The sequence below is a fragment of the Mesoplodon densirostris genome, chromosome 12 (assembly GCF_025265405.1).
Source record: "Mesoplodon densirostris isolate mMesDen1 chromosome 12, mMesDen1 primary haplotype, whole genome shotgun sequence".
NCBI classification, from domain to species: Eukaryota; Metazoa; Chordata; class Mammalia; order Artiodactyla; family Ziphiidae; genus Mesoplodon; species Mesoplodon densirostris.
In genome coordinates, this window is record NC_082672.1 from 84,196,380 (window position 1) to 84,210,655 (window position 14,276).

Here is a 14,276-nt window from a genome sequence, read left to right on the forward strand (position 1 = left end):
ATATTTTTATGCCCTATTATAGTGGCAGTATTTCCTAGGAGCCTTTTTTAAAATTAGACATTTTAATTCTCTCTGTTTTTTAAAGAAAAATTCACCATAGAAAGAAATTTCATACGTGGGTTATATAAATGAGGCATGCTTTCAAGAGAAGACTTATTTTTTAAGCAAATCCACAGAACTTAACTGATTACTCTTTTCATGTAGTCATTTGAAAGCCAGATATTTAGTCTCTGTGCTATTATTGCTTAACTTATTGTTAGATTTGCTTTTGAAACCACTAAGAAATTCTTTTAACTATCCTCATTGTTTGCAAATATTTCTCTCTTAAGGACAGACCTTCTTTAAAAACTAAGTCTGATGAGGTATTTTATTTTTATCACCCAAATATAATGCTACTGTAAAATGATTAGATTATATTTGTGATTTTTTTAAAAAGGCATTTCTAAAAAGTGTTCTAAAAGTGTTTGCAGTGAGCATCATTGTTGACATTAACTATCCAGTTTTGCAAGGTGGCTACTTGGAAGCGAAGCTGTTATTTGGATGTATTAGCTTCAGTTCCCAACAGTTTCACTGTGTACTTAGCAGTATTCTCTCTCTCTCTCTCGTTCAGCAAAAATCTGATAACGGATTGTAAATGAATGCCTTTAAGCCTTTTAAAATACATATCGTTTAACAAACAAAACTTTAAAATGTGCAGTGGTGCAGCTCAGGGACCTACTGTATGTTTTTTTTTTTTTTTTTTTTTTTTTTGCGGCACATGGGCCTCTCACCGCTGTGACCTCTCCCGTTGTGGAGCACAGGCTCCGGACACGCAGGCTCAGTAGTTGTGGCTCACGGGCCCAGTTGCTCCACGGCATGTGGGATCCTCCTGCACCGGGGCACGAACCCGCGTCCCCTGCATTGGCAGGCGGCCTCTCAACCACTGTGCCACCAGGGAAGCCCACCCACTGTATGTTTTTAAAATAGAATGATGAGAAAGGTTGCCTTTTTTTTTTTTTTTTTTTTTTTGTAGCACTTTGGCTTAAATTTTAAGAGACATAATTTTATGCCATCTTGTCATAGGGCAATTTTCTTATCACAGAAACACAGCATATAAGTATATTTAAATGTAGAATAAAATCACATGTATGTCATGCTGTGAAATGTATTGTTTAAATATGTTGAAATATTTTACTAGGAGAGACTTTTCTTTTTACAATAACACAGTTTTTTGGCACTCAAATCTAAAATGTATTTTTCTAATATTAGTATATAAATGCTTTACATTATAAAAGTATGCTAATGGTCTTAAGTTCCTTAGTGATTATTCTAAAAGAGGTTCAGGGCTTCCCTGGTGGCGCAGTGGTTGGGAATCTGCCTGCCAATGCAGGGGACACGGGTTCAAGCCCTGGTCTGGGAAGATCCCACATGCCGCGGAGAAACTGGGCCTGTGAGCCACAACTACTGAGCCTGCGCGTCTGGAGCCTGTGCTCCGCAACAAGAGACGCCGCGACAGTGAGAGGCCCGCGCACCGCGATGAAGAGTGGCCCCTGCTCGCCGCAACTAGAGAAAGCCCTCACATAGAAACGAAGACCCAACACAGCCAAGGATATATTAATTAATTAATTAATTTTAAAAAAAGGTTCAGAAGTTAATGATAATATGCTCTGAAAGCTGGTATTCATAGAAATAGAAAAATAGAATGCTATATGGATCATTTTTTAAAGTACCTTTATTATTCTAGGGAGCAAGCTTTATTCGTTGTATCAAGCCTAATTTAAAGATGACAAGCCACGACTTTGAAGGAGCTCAAATTTTGTCTCAACTTCAATGTTCAGGTATTTCTCTATTTTGTAATCTGTATCGGGGTGTGTTGAGAGTCTTAGTTCAAATAAAATTTAATATATGCAGTGTTTTCAAATAATTCACAACTATCTTGATTATTTTTAAGTGCGGTAAGACTTTTATATTTCCTTTATTTATAAGAAAAGAAGGGCTAACAAATTATTTGAGCAGTATTGGGGTAGATGTTTTACATCATTGAAGTAAAATTTATAAAAACTCTTCAGCTGCGAACCCAGGTCTCCCTTCGTGGGTGCTTTCTGTGGCCTTCTCAGTCCTGCAGTGGTTCGTTCCCACGTAACTGGGTCAGGCAGTGGGTTTTGGTGTCCTTTTTTTAAAAAAAAATTAATGTATTTAATTTGTTTTTACTTTTGGCTGTGTTGGGTCTTCGTTGCTGTGCGCAGGCTTTCTCTAGTTGTTGCGGTGAGCGGGCCTCTCATTGCAGTGGCTTCTCTTGTAGCGGAGCACGGGCTCTAGGCATGCGGGCTTCAGTAGTTGCAGCACTGGGGCTCAGTAGTTGTGACTCGCGAGCTCTAGAGTGCAGGCTCAGTAGTTGTGGCTGTGTCCCCTGCATTGGCAGGCGGATTCTTAACCACTGCGCCACCAGGGAAGCCCAGTTTTGATGTCCTTGCTTCCCACTCCACTACTTGTAAAAAAAAAAAAAAAAAAAGAAAACAACACAGTACCCTCGGCTTCTGTGGAACTTTTCTGCACTTGGTTAAACTTTCTACCCCTCACCCGGCCACATTCTGCCTGTGCTTAGTCACCCAAGTCTTGGGCCCTGGACTCCCTGTTTTCCTTCCCCATGCCCATCCTCCATCCCTCCCACACCACCCCTGCCTCTCCCGCTGATTCAGGCCTGGGACACTTCCGGAAACTCTCTTGCCTCCCTGACTCCTTATCTTGCTCCTCTTAGAGGCGGATTTATTAGAAAGCTACGGTCGCTTGAGCTTCAGGGTGCCTTATTTAAATGAGCTCCTATCAAAACCCTGAACCTGATTTTGTATGCTTTTGTAATTTGTAATTTCATACTGTTTTTCTTAAAGTGCCCTCCCCTAATTATATAAGCCTCGGGCTCCCCCAGCTGCATCTACCCTTGACCCTTCTCACAAAGCCTTAGCTGCTTGTGAATCTAATTTTGTCCTTTGTCCTCATCTGCACAGACGAAGTGGGCACGATAGATGGGCACTGTTACAAATTCACGATCACTAACCTTCAGAGGGCTCTCATGACCCGCCCCACCAAGTTTCCCCGGCCAGCAGGCTCTGTTTCTCCCCGGACCCGTCAGACCCACCCTACTCTCCTCAAGTCTCTGGGCCTCTGCTAACAGGCAGCCTCACCTCTTTTTACTAAAAAGCTGAAAGCCAGGTTTACCTGTGTGCTACCAAGCACTTCTACCTGCACAGCTGCCCTCCTGGTAGAAAGGAGGGAGTATCTCTTCCTCATCGAGACTGTCGTTCTTTGGACCCATTCCTTCCTGCCTTTCCACTAATCTTCGGTGTTGATGATCTGTATTGAAGCTCTGAGATGGTTTCTCCCATCGAAACCTCATCTTCACCCGCTCACCGACATTCCCGTCCAGCTGCCTCCCCATCTCTGGCCTCACTTTCTTTTCTCCAGTTTTTGCTTTTCTCTCCAAGAATATTCTCTTCTTGCTTTCTCAGTTTCCTGCCTTCCACTTGCTCTTTAACCCGAGGGAATTCAGTTTCCAACAAAATAATTCTTGATAAGGTTTCCAGTGATTCCCTGGACCCTGAATCACATGTTTCCTCAGACCTCATCTCAGTGGAGTCCGGCAGCATTTGCCTCCATCCCCATCCCCATAACATAGCCTTTCCTCAGCGCCTAAAGCAGCGTGTGTCCCTGCCTCTCCTTTGAATTCTCTGGCCATTCCTGCCTCCTCTGCAGGGTCATCTTCTACCTAGATATTCTTTGTCAGAGTTTTTTCAGCTCTGGGTTAGGCCTGTTCTCCTTCTCGCTCTTGATCAGTGCTGTTCCGTATAACTTTCCATGGAGGTGGACGTATTCTATACCTGTGTTGTCCAGTATGGTAGCCACTAGACACTTGTGGCTGCTGAGCTCTTGAGATGTGACTAGTATGACTTAGGTACTGAATTTTTAATTTGTATTTGATTTTAATTAAAAAAAATTTAAATATAAATAGTCACATGTGGCTAGTGCAACTACAGAGCATGTGCCTAGCAACTGTCACACTGGACCACCTAGCTACATATTCTCAATCTAAGTCTCCATGTCATACTGGACCACCTAGCTACATATTCTCAATCTAAGTCTCCCCAAGGCCCTTTTATATGACCTGAAGAGTGTGTCTTTTACTCCTCCAGATTTACTGAGATATAATTGACATATAACATTGTGTAGGTGCAAGTTGTGCAATGTGTTGATTTGATACACTAACATATTGCAGAAGGATTGCCACCGTCGTGTTAGCTAAGAGTCCCATGAGGTAATGTAATTACCATTGCTTGCTTGTTGTGAGAACATTTAAGGTCTACTCTCCTAGTAGACAGTGAGCCTTAGTACTCCCTAATCCAAGCTGTCACCATCTTTCACCTGGCTTTTTGCTGAAGTTTCCTAAGTATCCTCCTCACATCTGCTCGGTCTGTTCTTCACATACATCCAGAATTACTGCTTTACAGCTCAAGTCTGAGCATGTCTTTTTATTGCTTAAAATGCTGCAGTGGCTTCTGATTATGATTAGGGTAAAGAGCAGAATCCTCATAGCTTATGAGGCCCCATCTGGTCTGGCCCGTGTGTCTATAGCCTCCTCTGTTTTCTCTCTCTCCTCTCCATTCTCCAGTCACTCCAGCCTTTGCTTTAGTTCCTTAAATGCTCCGTATTCCCTCTGTTCACGGGGCCTGTGCACACGCTGCTTCCTGTTTCAGAAGCTCTTATCTCCCCTTTGTCTTATTTTTCACGTTTGCGCTTGGTTGTCATTTCTTTATGAAAGCCCCCAACTGGGAAGGGGGCCTGAGTAAAGGGTGCCTAGCACCATCATTTCACAGTCATACATTTTATTTATTGTCTCCTTTCTCTAATCTATAAACCTCTCGAGGGCAGAAACTGTGTCTGTTTTAGTTTGTATGCATGTTCCTGCTTCCTGGCAATGCAAAGCACGTACTAGACTTAGAAAATATTTGTTGAATGAAATGCACAGTCTAGGAAATAAAAAGATTTATTTGTGACTAATTTTAACAAATACTAGAAAGTTAAATAAGTGACGTCTGTTTTATTCCTATATATGTATAGATGTATTTTTGTAATATTTTCTTCAGATCATTTTTACTTTGACTATTTTTCTCATTTAAATTTCTCTTTACGATTTCTTTAGCCTAATATAATGTCATTTATTTCCTAAGTGAGCATCCAGTGTCCTGGCAAGTCAAGTGTGTTTAGATTTAGCTATATATACTATAAGATTAGCAGAGAGTGTGGGCTCACTGATGCTTTAGCTGGGAGTCCTCTTTCAGTAAGCAGTGTATTTTAACATGTTAAGATCTGTTGGCAGCTTAATAGATGCCACCAACTCATAATAGTTTGATTTTTTTTATAGTACTTATAATAGTAAAATGGCATAGAGTTGGTTCCAGTTATGTGGCTAGGTAATGAGGAAAAGCAAAAAATACCAATAACTGGTGGAAAGAAAAATAATGATGAAGTTTTCTAAAAAAAACGACATTTAAGATTTGATTTCCATAATACCTTGCCTTTCCATTTCTTTCTTTTTTCCAATTTAAGGAGAATTAATTAATTGAGGACAGCTTTTACTAAAGTGACTATCTTCTGATCAGCCAACCCCAGGGCAAAGTCGGGGGGAAGGTGAGAGAAGGCAGGTCTTCTTTCTTTAACCTCGGGGCTCTGCTGCCCGTCTGTGGTAGCAAAGAGGGGTTCTGAGGATGACCAGCTGGGACTGCAAACCTGGCTCTTCACCAAACTCCCCGAGAAAGAGCCAGGTCATGGGAATCTCTAGAAGGGAGAGTGATTGGTGATTTTTACTTTTTTTAAGCATCAAAAGATCTTTAGAGTAAATTAGCTTCAAGTTTGGAGAAAGCAGCGTAGACTTGGTAATTTGTTAAGCTCCATGAAATTCTTGATTTACTTCTGTGAGCCTAGTTGTCTGCAGCTACAGGGCAAGCCAAGGGACTCAGAGGTTGGGATGCACACATTTCTAAGGGTACTTGTTTTTTTGATATAAATAAAATGGGCAACAATTGTGACAATATCAACCAAACCTTACTTTTATTTCTCCAAGCAGAGCCAAAAACTAAATCTAGATCTGAACTCTCCATAGGAATAATTGCGTTTATATGTTCCATTATATTATATTAAATTTAATTTAACATTATGTTTAATACTAAACTTTGTTTAATTATAATACATAATATGTTATACATTATAGTATTATATATAAATTATCTATTACATATAATATATATTTATTATATTTAAGTTGTAATAGCTATATATGTTCACTGTAACAAAAATGACATGGTACAGAATAATATAAGTAAAAAGAAGTCTCACTTCTCAGGGGTGACCACTTAACTCTGTGTCTTGGACATATTTTTCTTTTTTTTTCTTTTTTTTTTTGCGGTACGCAGGCCTCTCACTGTTGTGGCCTCTCCCGTTGCGGAGCACAGGCTCCGGACGCGCAGGCTCAGCGGCCATGGCTCACGGGCCCAGCCGCTCCACAGCATGTGGGATCTTCCCAGATCGGGGCACGAACCCACGTCCCCTGCATCGGCAGGCGGACTCTCAACCACTGCGCCACCAGGGAAGCCCGGACATATTTTTCATACTTGTTAAACCTCTGCCCTGTTATTTTTAATAAATATATCATATTCTATCATACGGTTATAACATAATTTAATTAATATTTAAGTGATTTCTGTGTTTTCTATTACCACCAGTGACCCAGTGAACACGTAGACCTTCTCTGTGCCCACATACGTGACAAGTTGTAGGATAGATTCATCAAAGTTGAAAATAGTCAAAAGGATAGATATCTATTATTAACACTTAATATTAATTTAATAATATAAATAAATATTCCAAACTGCCGTCTAAAACTGTTGCACTGGTTTACTCTCCCACTAAGAATGTATGTGCATGTTTTCCTATACTGTCATCATCCCCAAGTACTATTGGGGTTTTACATCTTTGCCAGTCAGACAGGTTAAAATTCAATCTGATTGCCTAGAGAGGCTCTCTTTCCAATGAGATTACTTTAAAATAAAAATCCACTCATTTAAAAATATTTTATAATTTTATTTTGCTAGTTTAACTTTTTGACCAGCAGAAATTTATTTTGGTATAAGGAGTGAGGGAAGGATCTTATGTTATTTTTGTTCTCTAAATGTCTAGCCATTTGTCCCTAACACTTTTTATTGAATAATCTTATTTTCTTCACTGATTTAAATAGTCCTGTAGACTGAAATCCAGGTCTTTCTATAAACAAAAGTCCTGGCATTATCTATAGTAGTTGAGCCTTTTCCTATTTTATGCTTTTCCTGACGTGAAAAGCTCACCCTGACTCAAGGCTCAAATTAATCCCTTAGTAGAGTTATACTGAATATAGATAGTCATCCTATAGACTCTTTACCCCAGTCGACTAGTTCCTTTGAGAGGTGAGTGAAAGAGGGTCTTTATAGTGAGAAAGTGTGCTCTCCTATCTTCTGCGTTTGCTTGAAGCACTGGTGAGAATCGGGGAATGTGTTTGACTTTGTCTTGGAGACTCTTACCAGGAATCTTGTTCCAAAAGCAGCCTCAGGACTTGGAAAATAGCCTAATGCAGGTCTTTGCCTTGTATACCATGATTGTGACACAAAGGCTTCCAGCAGAAAAAAAAGATACAAACTACATTTGAATTTTTTAGAGACCAGTCGTTCGTCTCTAGAAAATAGTTAGTCAAACTAGTTTTAGATGAAATTTGATTACAGTAGTTTTTAGGTAGTGGGTAAGCTGGGACATATTGAGTATAAGTATGATATTTTCTATGTGATATTTCATTGTTGATAATTTCTGTAAATTACCCCTTTTAATTTATAAAATTCTTTGATCATTTGCAAGTTATCCTTGGACTTCTGCACAGTGATTGGCAGTAAAACTTCTGTTTGTTTATGAATGTAGGTATGGTGTCTGTTTTGGACTTGATGCAGGGCGGTTTCCCATCGCGAGCTTCGTTTCATGAACTCTACAACATGTATAAAAAGTATATGCCAGATAAACTCGCAAGATTAGATCCAAGACTATTTTGTAAGGTACAAATACTACCTAAATTGAGATATCTTAGCTATAAACTATCTTTCTTATTAATTCCTAATTGGCATTTAAATTTTATTTTTCAGGCTCTTTTTAAAGCTTTGGGCTTAAATGAAATCGACTACAAGTTTGGGTTAACAAAAGTATTTTTTAGACCTGGAAAGGTAAATACATTTTTATTTTAAACTTTAACATAATTAGTATGGATAGTCGGAGTCAGTGAATATTTTTAAGTGTTCAGTGATTTATATCATTCTTAAAGGGCATGCATATGTGTGTGACACACATACCCACAATTTTCCCACTGGTGAGAAGTTTACAATGTATAGTACTCTGTACAGGTTTTTTTTTTTTTTTTTTTCCAGCTTTGGAAGTATTGGAATCAGAGGATTGTTTAGTTGAATTTTTTACTTAAATAAGGGTTAACCTGAGATACTTCTGTTTTAAACAAGTTGAAAGCTTTTCTAAAACATATTCAGTCTTCAACAATTAAAAAATTCACAGTACTTTTGAGTCTTCATTGTGAGAATGAGATCTATTAGAGCTTGATAGATGTGTAACATACAGAAAATTGGACTGGAGTCTGTGCTGACTTCTGTCAAATCGTAGAAGGAATGACTGTATAAATACTTTTGTATGTAACATAATTTTCTTAGGCTACCCATAGTTTTAGTATTTACAGATTCTTGTACTAGTCCTGTACTAGGATACAAAATTGAGTTATAGAATATTTCATAACTAAATATATACAATACAGAAGTACTTAAATGCTCTTCACAATCTGTTCATAATATTTTCACCATTCCTGACTTCTTTAATATTGATTGAATATTGCATTCTCATAATTTTAAACACAATTATTATTATATAATAGACAACTATACTTGTTTGACTTAGCAAAATCATTAATAAATATCTCTAGTTCCTTGAAGCCTAAATTAATCATAATAAATAAATCTGATTTCACATCTTGGGGTATGAAATGAAATCTGTGTAATGCATTACCAAATGTATGCACTTTCCTGTGAATATTTTTACTGCAGAGAACTTACATGATCTCTTATAAAAGAAAAAAAGTTAAGAATATAAGTATTCATAGTTGGCTTAGCTGTAATCACACATATTTATCATAAACTCAACATTTCTCATTTCAGGACTGTAGTAATTATTTTAGAATTAAGAGCTTGGTAGAGAAAGCACTTGGTCTTATTTGTCTCCAGAAAAATTAATCAGTCAGGATACAGTGAAAGCGCAAGGCAGATTGTCAAAGACCTTTAATCTAATTATATTACCTTTAATTTCGATTATAAGAAGCTGTTATTTTGATAGATGTGTGACATCTTCAATATATTGTAGTGAGATATTTGGTAAAGGATAGAAATCAATATGTAATTTGGTGGTAAATTGTGGAAATAATGCATGTTCTTATTTAATAACCTAGTAGATGTTTTATTTGTTTTGTGTGTCTCTTAGTAGCAGTTTCTTATCTCTGACCAGAATAAAGGTGGGGATTGGGAGAGACACAGTAGTTTTGGTGGTACCTGATTTTATAGAGCTGACCTTTACTTCTCCAGTGATCTGAGAATATGGATGAGCCAGTTCAGAGAGATAGTAGACCTTTTTTCATTCTTTTTTCCATAAAACCTTTTTGCTAACCATCTGCAGTGGTCATTTAAGATTCTTTTTCTACTTTTCCTATTGAGTCTGCTAAGTAGCAGTGAGTAACCCCCCAGCCCAACCACTGCAAAAACGATCCTGGAGGAAGGAAGAGGAAGGCAGCAAAATTCAGCCAAGTGTGCTTGGGTTTGCTCTGTACCCCACTGAGACATGTCTGTGTAATAGGCTTGTGACCACTTCCAGAAAGCTAGATTTTGGATTTGAGTTCCAGTTATTTTGTATCTCTCTGTATGTTTAAACACATCTGTCTTTTGATACTGTTAGCCAATGATTTTATCTCCTAGTTTGCAGAATTTGATCAGATTATGAAGTCTGACCCTGACCACTTAGCAGAGCTGGTCAAGAGGGTCAATCACTGGCTCATCTGCAGTCGCTGGAAGAAGGTTCAGTGGTGCTCACTGTCCGTCATCAAACGTAGGTGTTTCCTTCCACTCCGAGATGCGCAATTATTTTGGAAATGAACTGGTTTGTGGAATGTTACACCTTTGTCTCAGTGGTGAGCGCTAGACAACAGGGACTGTGTCGCTTCTTCATGCTGTGTCCCTGGTTCCTCCCCTAACGCCTTACATGTAGTATGTAATAAATTAGTACCTGTGGACTTTCTTTTTTAAGTGTTTTGAGTGTATGATACTTACCTTCTTTAATCGCATGCATCATATGATAATTAATTTCATCACGACCTAAAAACCCCCCCAGAACTCACTACCTTGATTCTTCCCCCCTTCCCCTCCTCTCCCTTTCTCCCCTGCTCCCCACACCGCACCCCAGTCTCTCAGACTAAAACCAGAACTTTTCTTTCCATCCCCATGGCATCACCAGCATACACACGCTAAAAGTGTCACGGTTGTAACTCTCCTCCTGTCCCTGAAATCATGCCAGTCAGCAAGCTCTGTTGATTCCCCTTCCAGACAATGTACATTCTTTGCTCTTTATTTATTGCCACCGCCTTACTGAAGTCCCTCTCCGCAGCCTGCAGAGTAACTTCAGTGGCTCCCAAACTGGTTTTCCTGGCTTCCCAGACTTACCTTCCCAGAGTCTCTAACTAAAAGCCTTTGATTATAGCTTCCTTTAATAAAGGGCAAAGTCTAAAGTCTTAAAATATTGTAGCAACTACTTATCTCTGACCCAAAGCAAGGATGAGGGACAGAATAGTTTTGGGTTACCGGATGGTCTATAGCAAACCTTTAGCTGTAGGGAGTATTGTTAGTAACTTGATTACATTTATAATCCCCCGCCCCCGCCATACTCTCCACAGTACCTGGAACAGTGCTAGGCACATGAAGAGGATTCAGTACATTGCTGCTTATTAATAAAAAAAAATTCCTTTGACCTAATGAAAAGGAATCGTGCACGCAACGTGCATGCTATCATGAGGTCTTTTGTTAGTCAATTGTAATATAAATAAAAACAAAACTATAATAATAAAAAGACAGCAGAAGCTCTTTTCCCATCACTTTCCAAGTGAAATATGAACATACTTGTCACTATAGTTAAATGCCTTCAGCTTTAAGCATTGCATTATGATGGAAAACATATTACAATTATTTCTACTGTACTATTCATTTGTGGACTGTGTTGTGCAGTGGTCAAGTCAGTAAGTAGACAGGATCTTTGCAGCATGTTAATGGGGGACCTCTGAAAAAAATGTCTCCAGGTCAGATCAGTCTAGGATATCGAGTAACTGAAGTTAAGTAGAGTCCTTTACTGTAGGATTCTTAGAGGCCTCACTCAGTATGTTCATTGTGACTCTCCAGAAGGAGGGGTAGCGCATAGCTTTTCCTGAGTTCATTTGACAGGTGGATTTTTTTTCAAGACACGCCTGTTAACATTTCCTAGACCATTATTACCTAGGACAATTTGGGATGCATTAATGTAGCATAACAAGGAGATAATATATTTAAAATGTCCACCTAGCCATATACATGATATGCTTTTTATTTTAAGAAGTATAAAGAACTAAAGAAATGTTAAACTTGCCAGTTTTGATGTCTGATATAATATGTTCATCAAGATTTTGTGTTTCTTGAGAATTGCTTTGTAGAAATGAATGGTTTTTAAAAATCCTGTATGTCTGATTTAAACTAAATAATTATTTCTGTCATTATATTTTCCTCTTACACATAGTGAAAAACAAAATAAAATATCGAGCTGAAGCCTGCATTAAAATGCAGAAAACTGTTCGAATGTGGCTTTGCAAAAGACGACACAAACCTCGGTAAGATGAATAGAGCCTAAAGAATCCAAAAAACCTATTTACCCTAATATAAAATGGCATAAAGTCATACTGAAGAGCAGTTTGCATACTCACAGAGTTTCCTTTTTTCTCATGTTCTTTGTAAAAGATGTATTAGTCTGTTATTCATGTTATTTATTGGACATTAGTTAATTAATTGCTTCATTAATTCATTACTTGCCTCATTCTATAAAAGGATTTGAAGTAGCTTAGAAAAATGTAAACGCTGTAAAAGGTTGAAAGAAGCTGTTTTATTCTGATTATTTTAGTGACTTGAGTTTATTGATAAATATCAAATTGACATTGTTTTTAAAAATATCTCATTAATATTCTGACCATAATTTTCAAGATTACCTGTAGGAGTTATATTGTCTCACTGTCAGTTTAGTCTTTATTTCTTATTTGATTCTACTCTTTTAAGTTTTTCTGTAATTTGAATTCTCAAATTTTTCAGTGCAAGTATAGAAGGCTTAAATCTTGCTGACACATACTAATGTCATTCACATCCATATTTGATGACTCCTTTTACCCTCAACAAAAGATCTAAAAAAAGAGACTATTGAATAACATGAAAACAGAAGCGAAATACTCTGTTTAACAATATGTTTGGTATTTTATTAAAATGAAAAATCTGTCTGCAGCATTCAATGGTGATATTAAACTCTGATGAAGTGTTGTTATCTTTACAGCATTGATGGCCTGGTTAAGGTGGGCACACTGAAAAAACGGCTTGATAAATTTAACGAAGTAGTAAGTGCATTGAAAGATGGAAAACCAGAGATGAATAAACAGGTCAAGGACCTTGAAATTTCTATTGATGCTTTAATGGCCAAAATTAAGGTATGTAATTTTAATCCAAATGACTTTGACCTTTAAAAATAATTTTTAATACCTTTTGTTATTGGTATTGTCCTTTTTTTTTTTTTTTTTTTTTTTGCGTTACGCGGGCCTCTCACTGCTGTGGCCTCTCCCGCTGCGGAGCACAGGCTCCGGACGCGCAGGCTCAATGGCCATGGCTCACGGGCCCAGCCGCTCCGCGGCATGTGGGATCTTCCCGGACCGGGGCACGAACCCGTGTCCCCTGCATTGGCAGGCGGACCCCCAACCGCTGCGCCACCAGGGAAGCCCGGTATTGTCCTTTTTTTTAAAGATACAAAACGTTACAGACATTGAGTCTCAGGGATAAGTGATGCTCAACATATTATTTACTCTATATTTGAAATTTTTCATAGTAAAAAAAATTAAAAAGAAGACAATTTTTGTGCAGTTCATCTGTTGCTAGGAAAGATTTTTCCAAAATACTAAAATACTATACTCTGTTGGTAAGCTTTTGCAGAATCATTACTGAGAGAGGATTAATGCATATTAATTTTGTTTCATCTTTTTCTACTTTCAGAAACTAATTTTTAAATTATAAAAGTAATGTAATATTATTGAAAATCTGGAGAAAATCACCCCCAAATCCTTACCCCCCCCACTAACACATTCAACTATTATACTGTTGCATATTCCTCTCAATCTTAGTTTATATGTACATATTTTTGCATAGTTCTTATCATGTACATTTAATTTTGTATCCCTATCTTATGTTAGTGCCTCGTTCCTGTTATTCCGTTAGCTTCATATAAGCTATATCATAAATTACTTAACTGTTATGAAGTAACAGTTTTCCTCCATATTTTGTGGCAAAGAAAAGGGGGCCTCTTTTTTTTGGTTTTGATTTTCATTTGATTACTAGTGGGACTGAAAGTTTTTTCTATGTGCTTGTTTGTTAGTTATATTCCGTCTGTCTATTCATATCTTTTTCTGTTGTACTTTAGGGTCTTGATGTTTTTCTCATCTACTTTCATAATTCAGTGTAATTATGTGGGATATAATACCTCAAAGCGAGGCTTTTACGATGTTTTCTACAGATATTTTATGTAGACAATGATGAATCTTGGAGGAAGAATGGAGAAAGAAGTCAAGAGAAAAATGAAAATGCTTTGGATAGCCTTAGCTGATTTTGCAAATCTGTCAAGAGCCATCCCCATTTATGTGGTATTAAATCAATTAAAATCAACCCAGCCACATTTAAGAAAATCATCCATCAGTTTTGGGTGTAGTTGATAATTTCTTAAATATTTCTGAGGTATTATTTGAACATTATTGTTAAAGAGTAGTAAACTCTGGCAAAATTAGCTAATCATTCCTTAAAAAATAACTTTGAACTACAGTGTATTAGTCTGTGCACAGTACACTCTTAGATATTTGATTACTTGAT

At 37.7% G+C, this 14,276-nt stretch overlaps 1 protein-coding gene across 1 annotated transcript in view; it reads left to right on the forward strand.

The window, feature by feature from the left end:
* MYO6 (myosin VI) overlaps positions 1–14,276 on the forward strand; it is a 151,824-nt gene that overhangs the window by 115,657 nt on the left and 21,891 nt on the right. The window contains exons 20-25 of the mRNA XM_060114874.1: positions 1,724–1,817; positions 7,972–8,102; positions 8,190–8,267; positions 10,065–10,194; positions 11,905–11,995; positions 12,703–12,853. Coding sequence (XP_059970857.1) covers positions 1,724–1,817; positions 7,972–8,102; positions 8,190–8,267; positions 10,065–10,194; positions 11,905–11,995; positions 12,703–12,853 — 675 coding nt within the window. The remainder of the gene's footprint in view (positions 1–1,723; positions 1,818–7,971; positions 8,103–8,189; positions 8,268–10,064; positions 10,195–11,904; positions 11,996–12,702; positions 12,854–14,276) is intronic.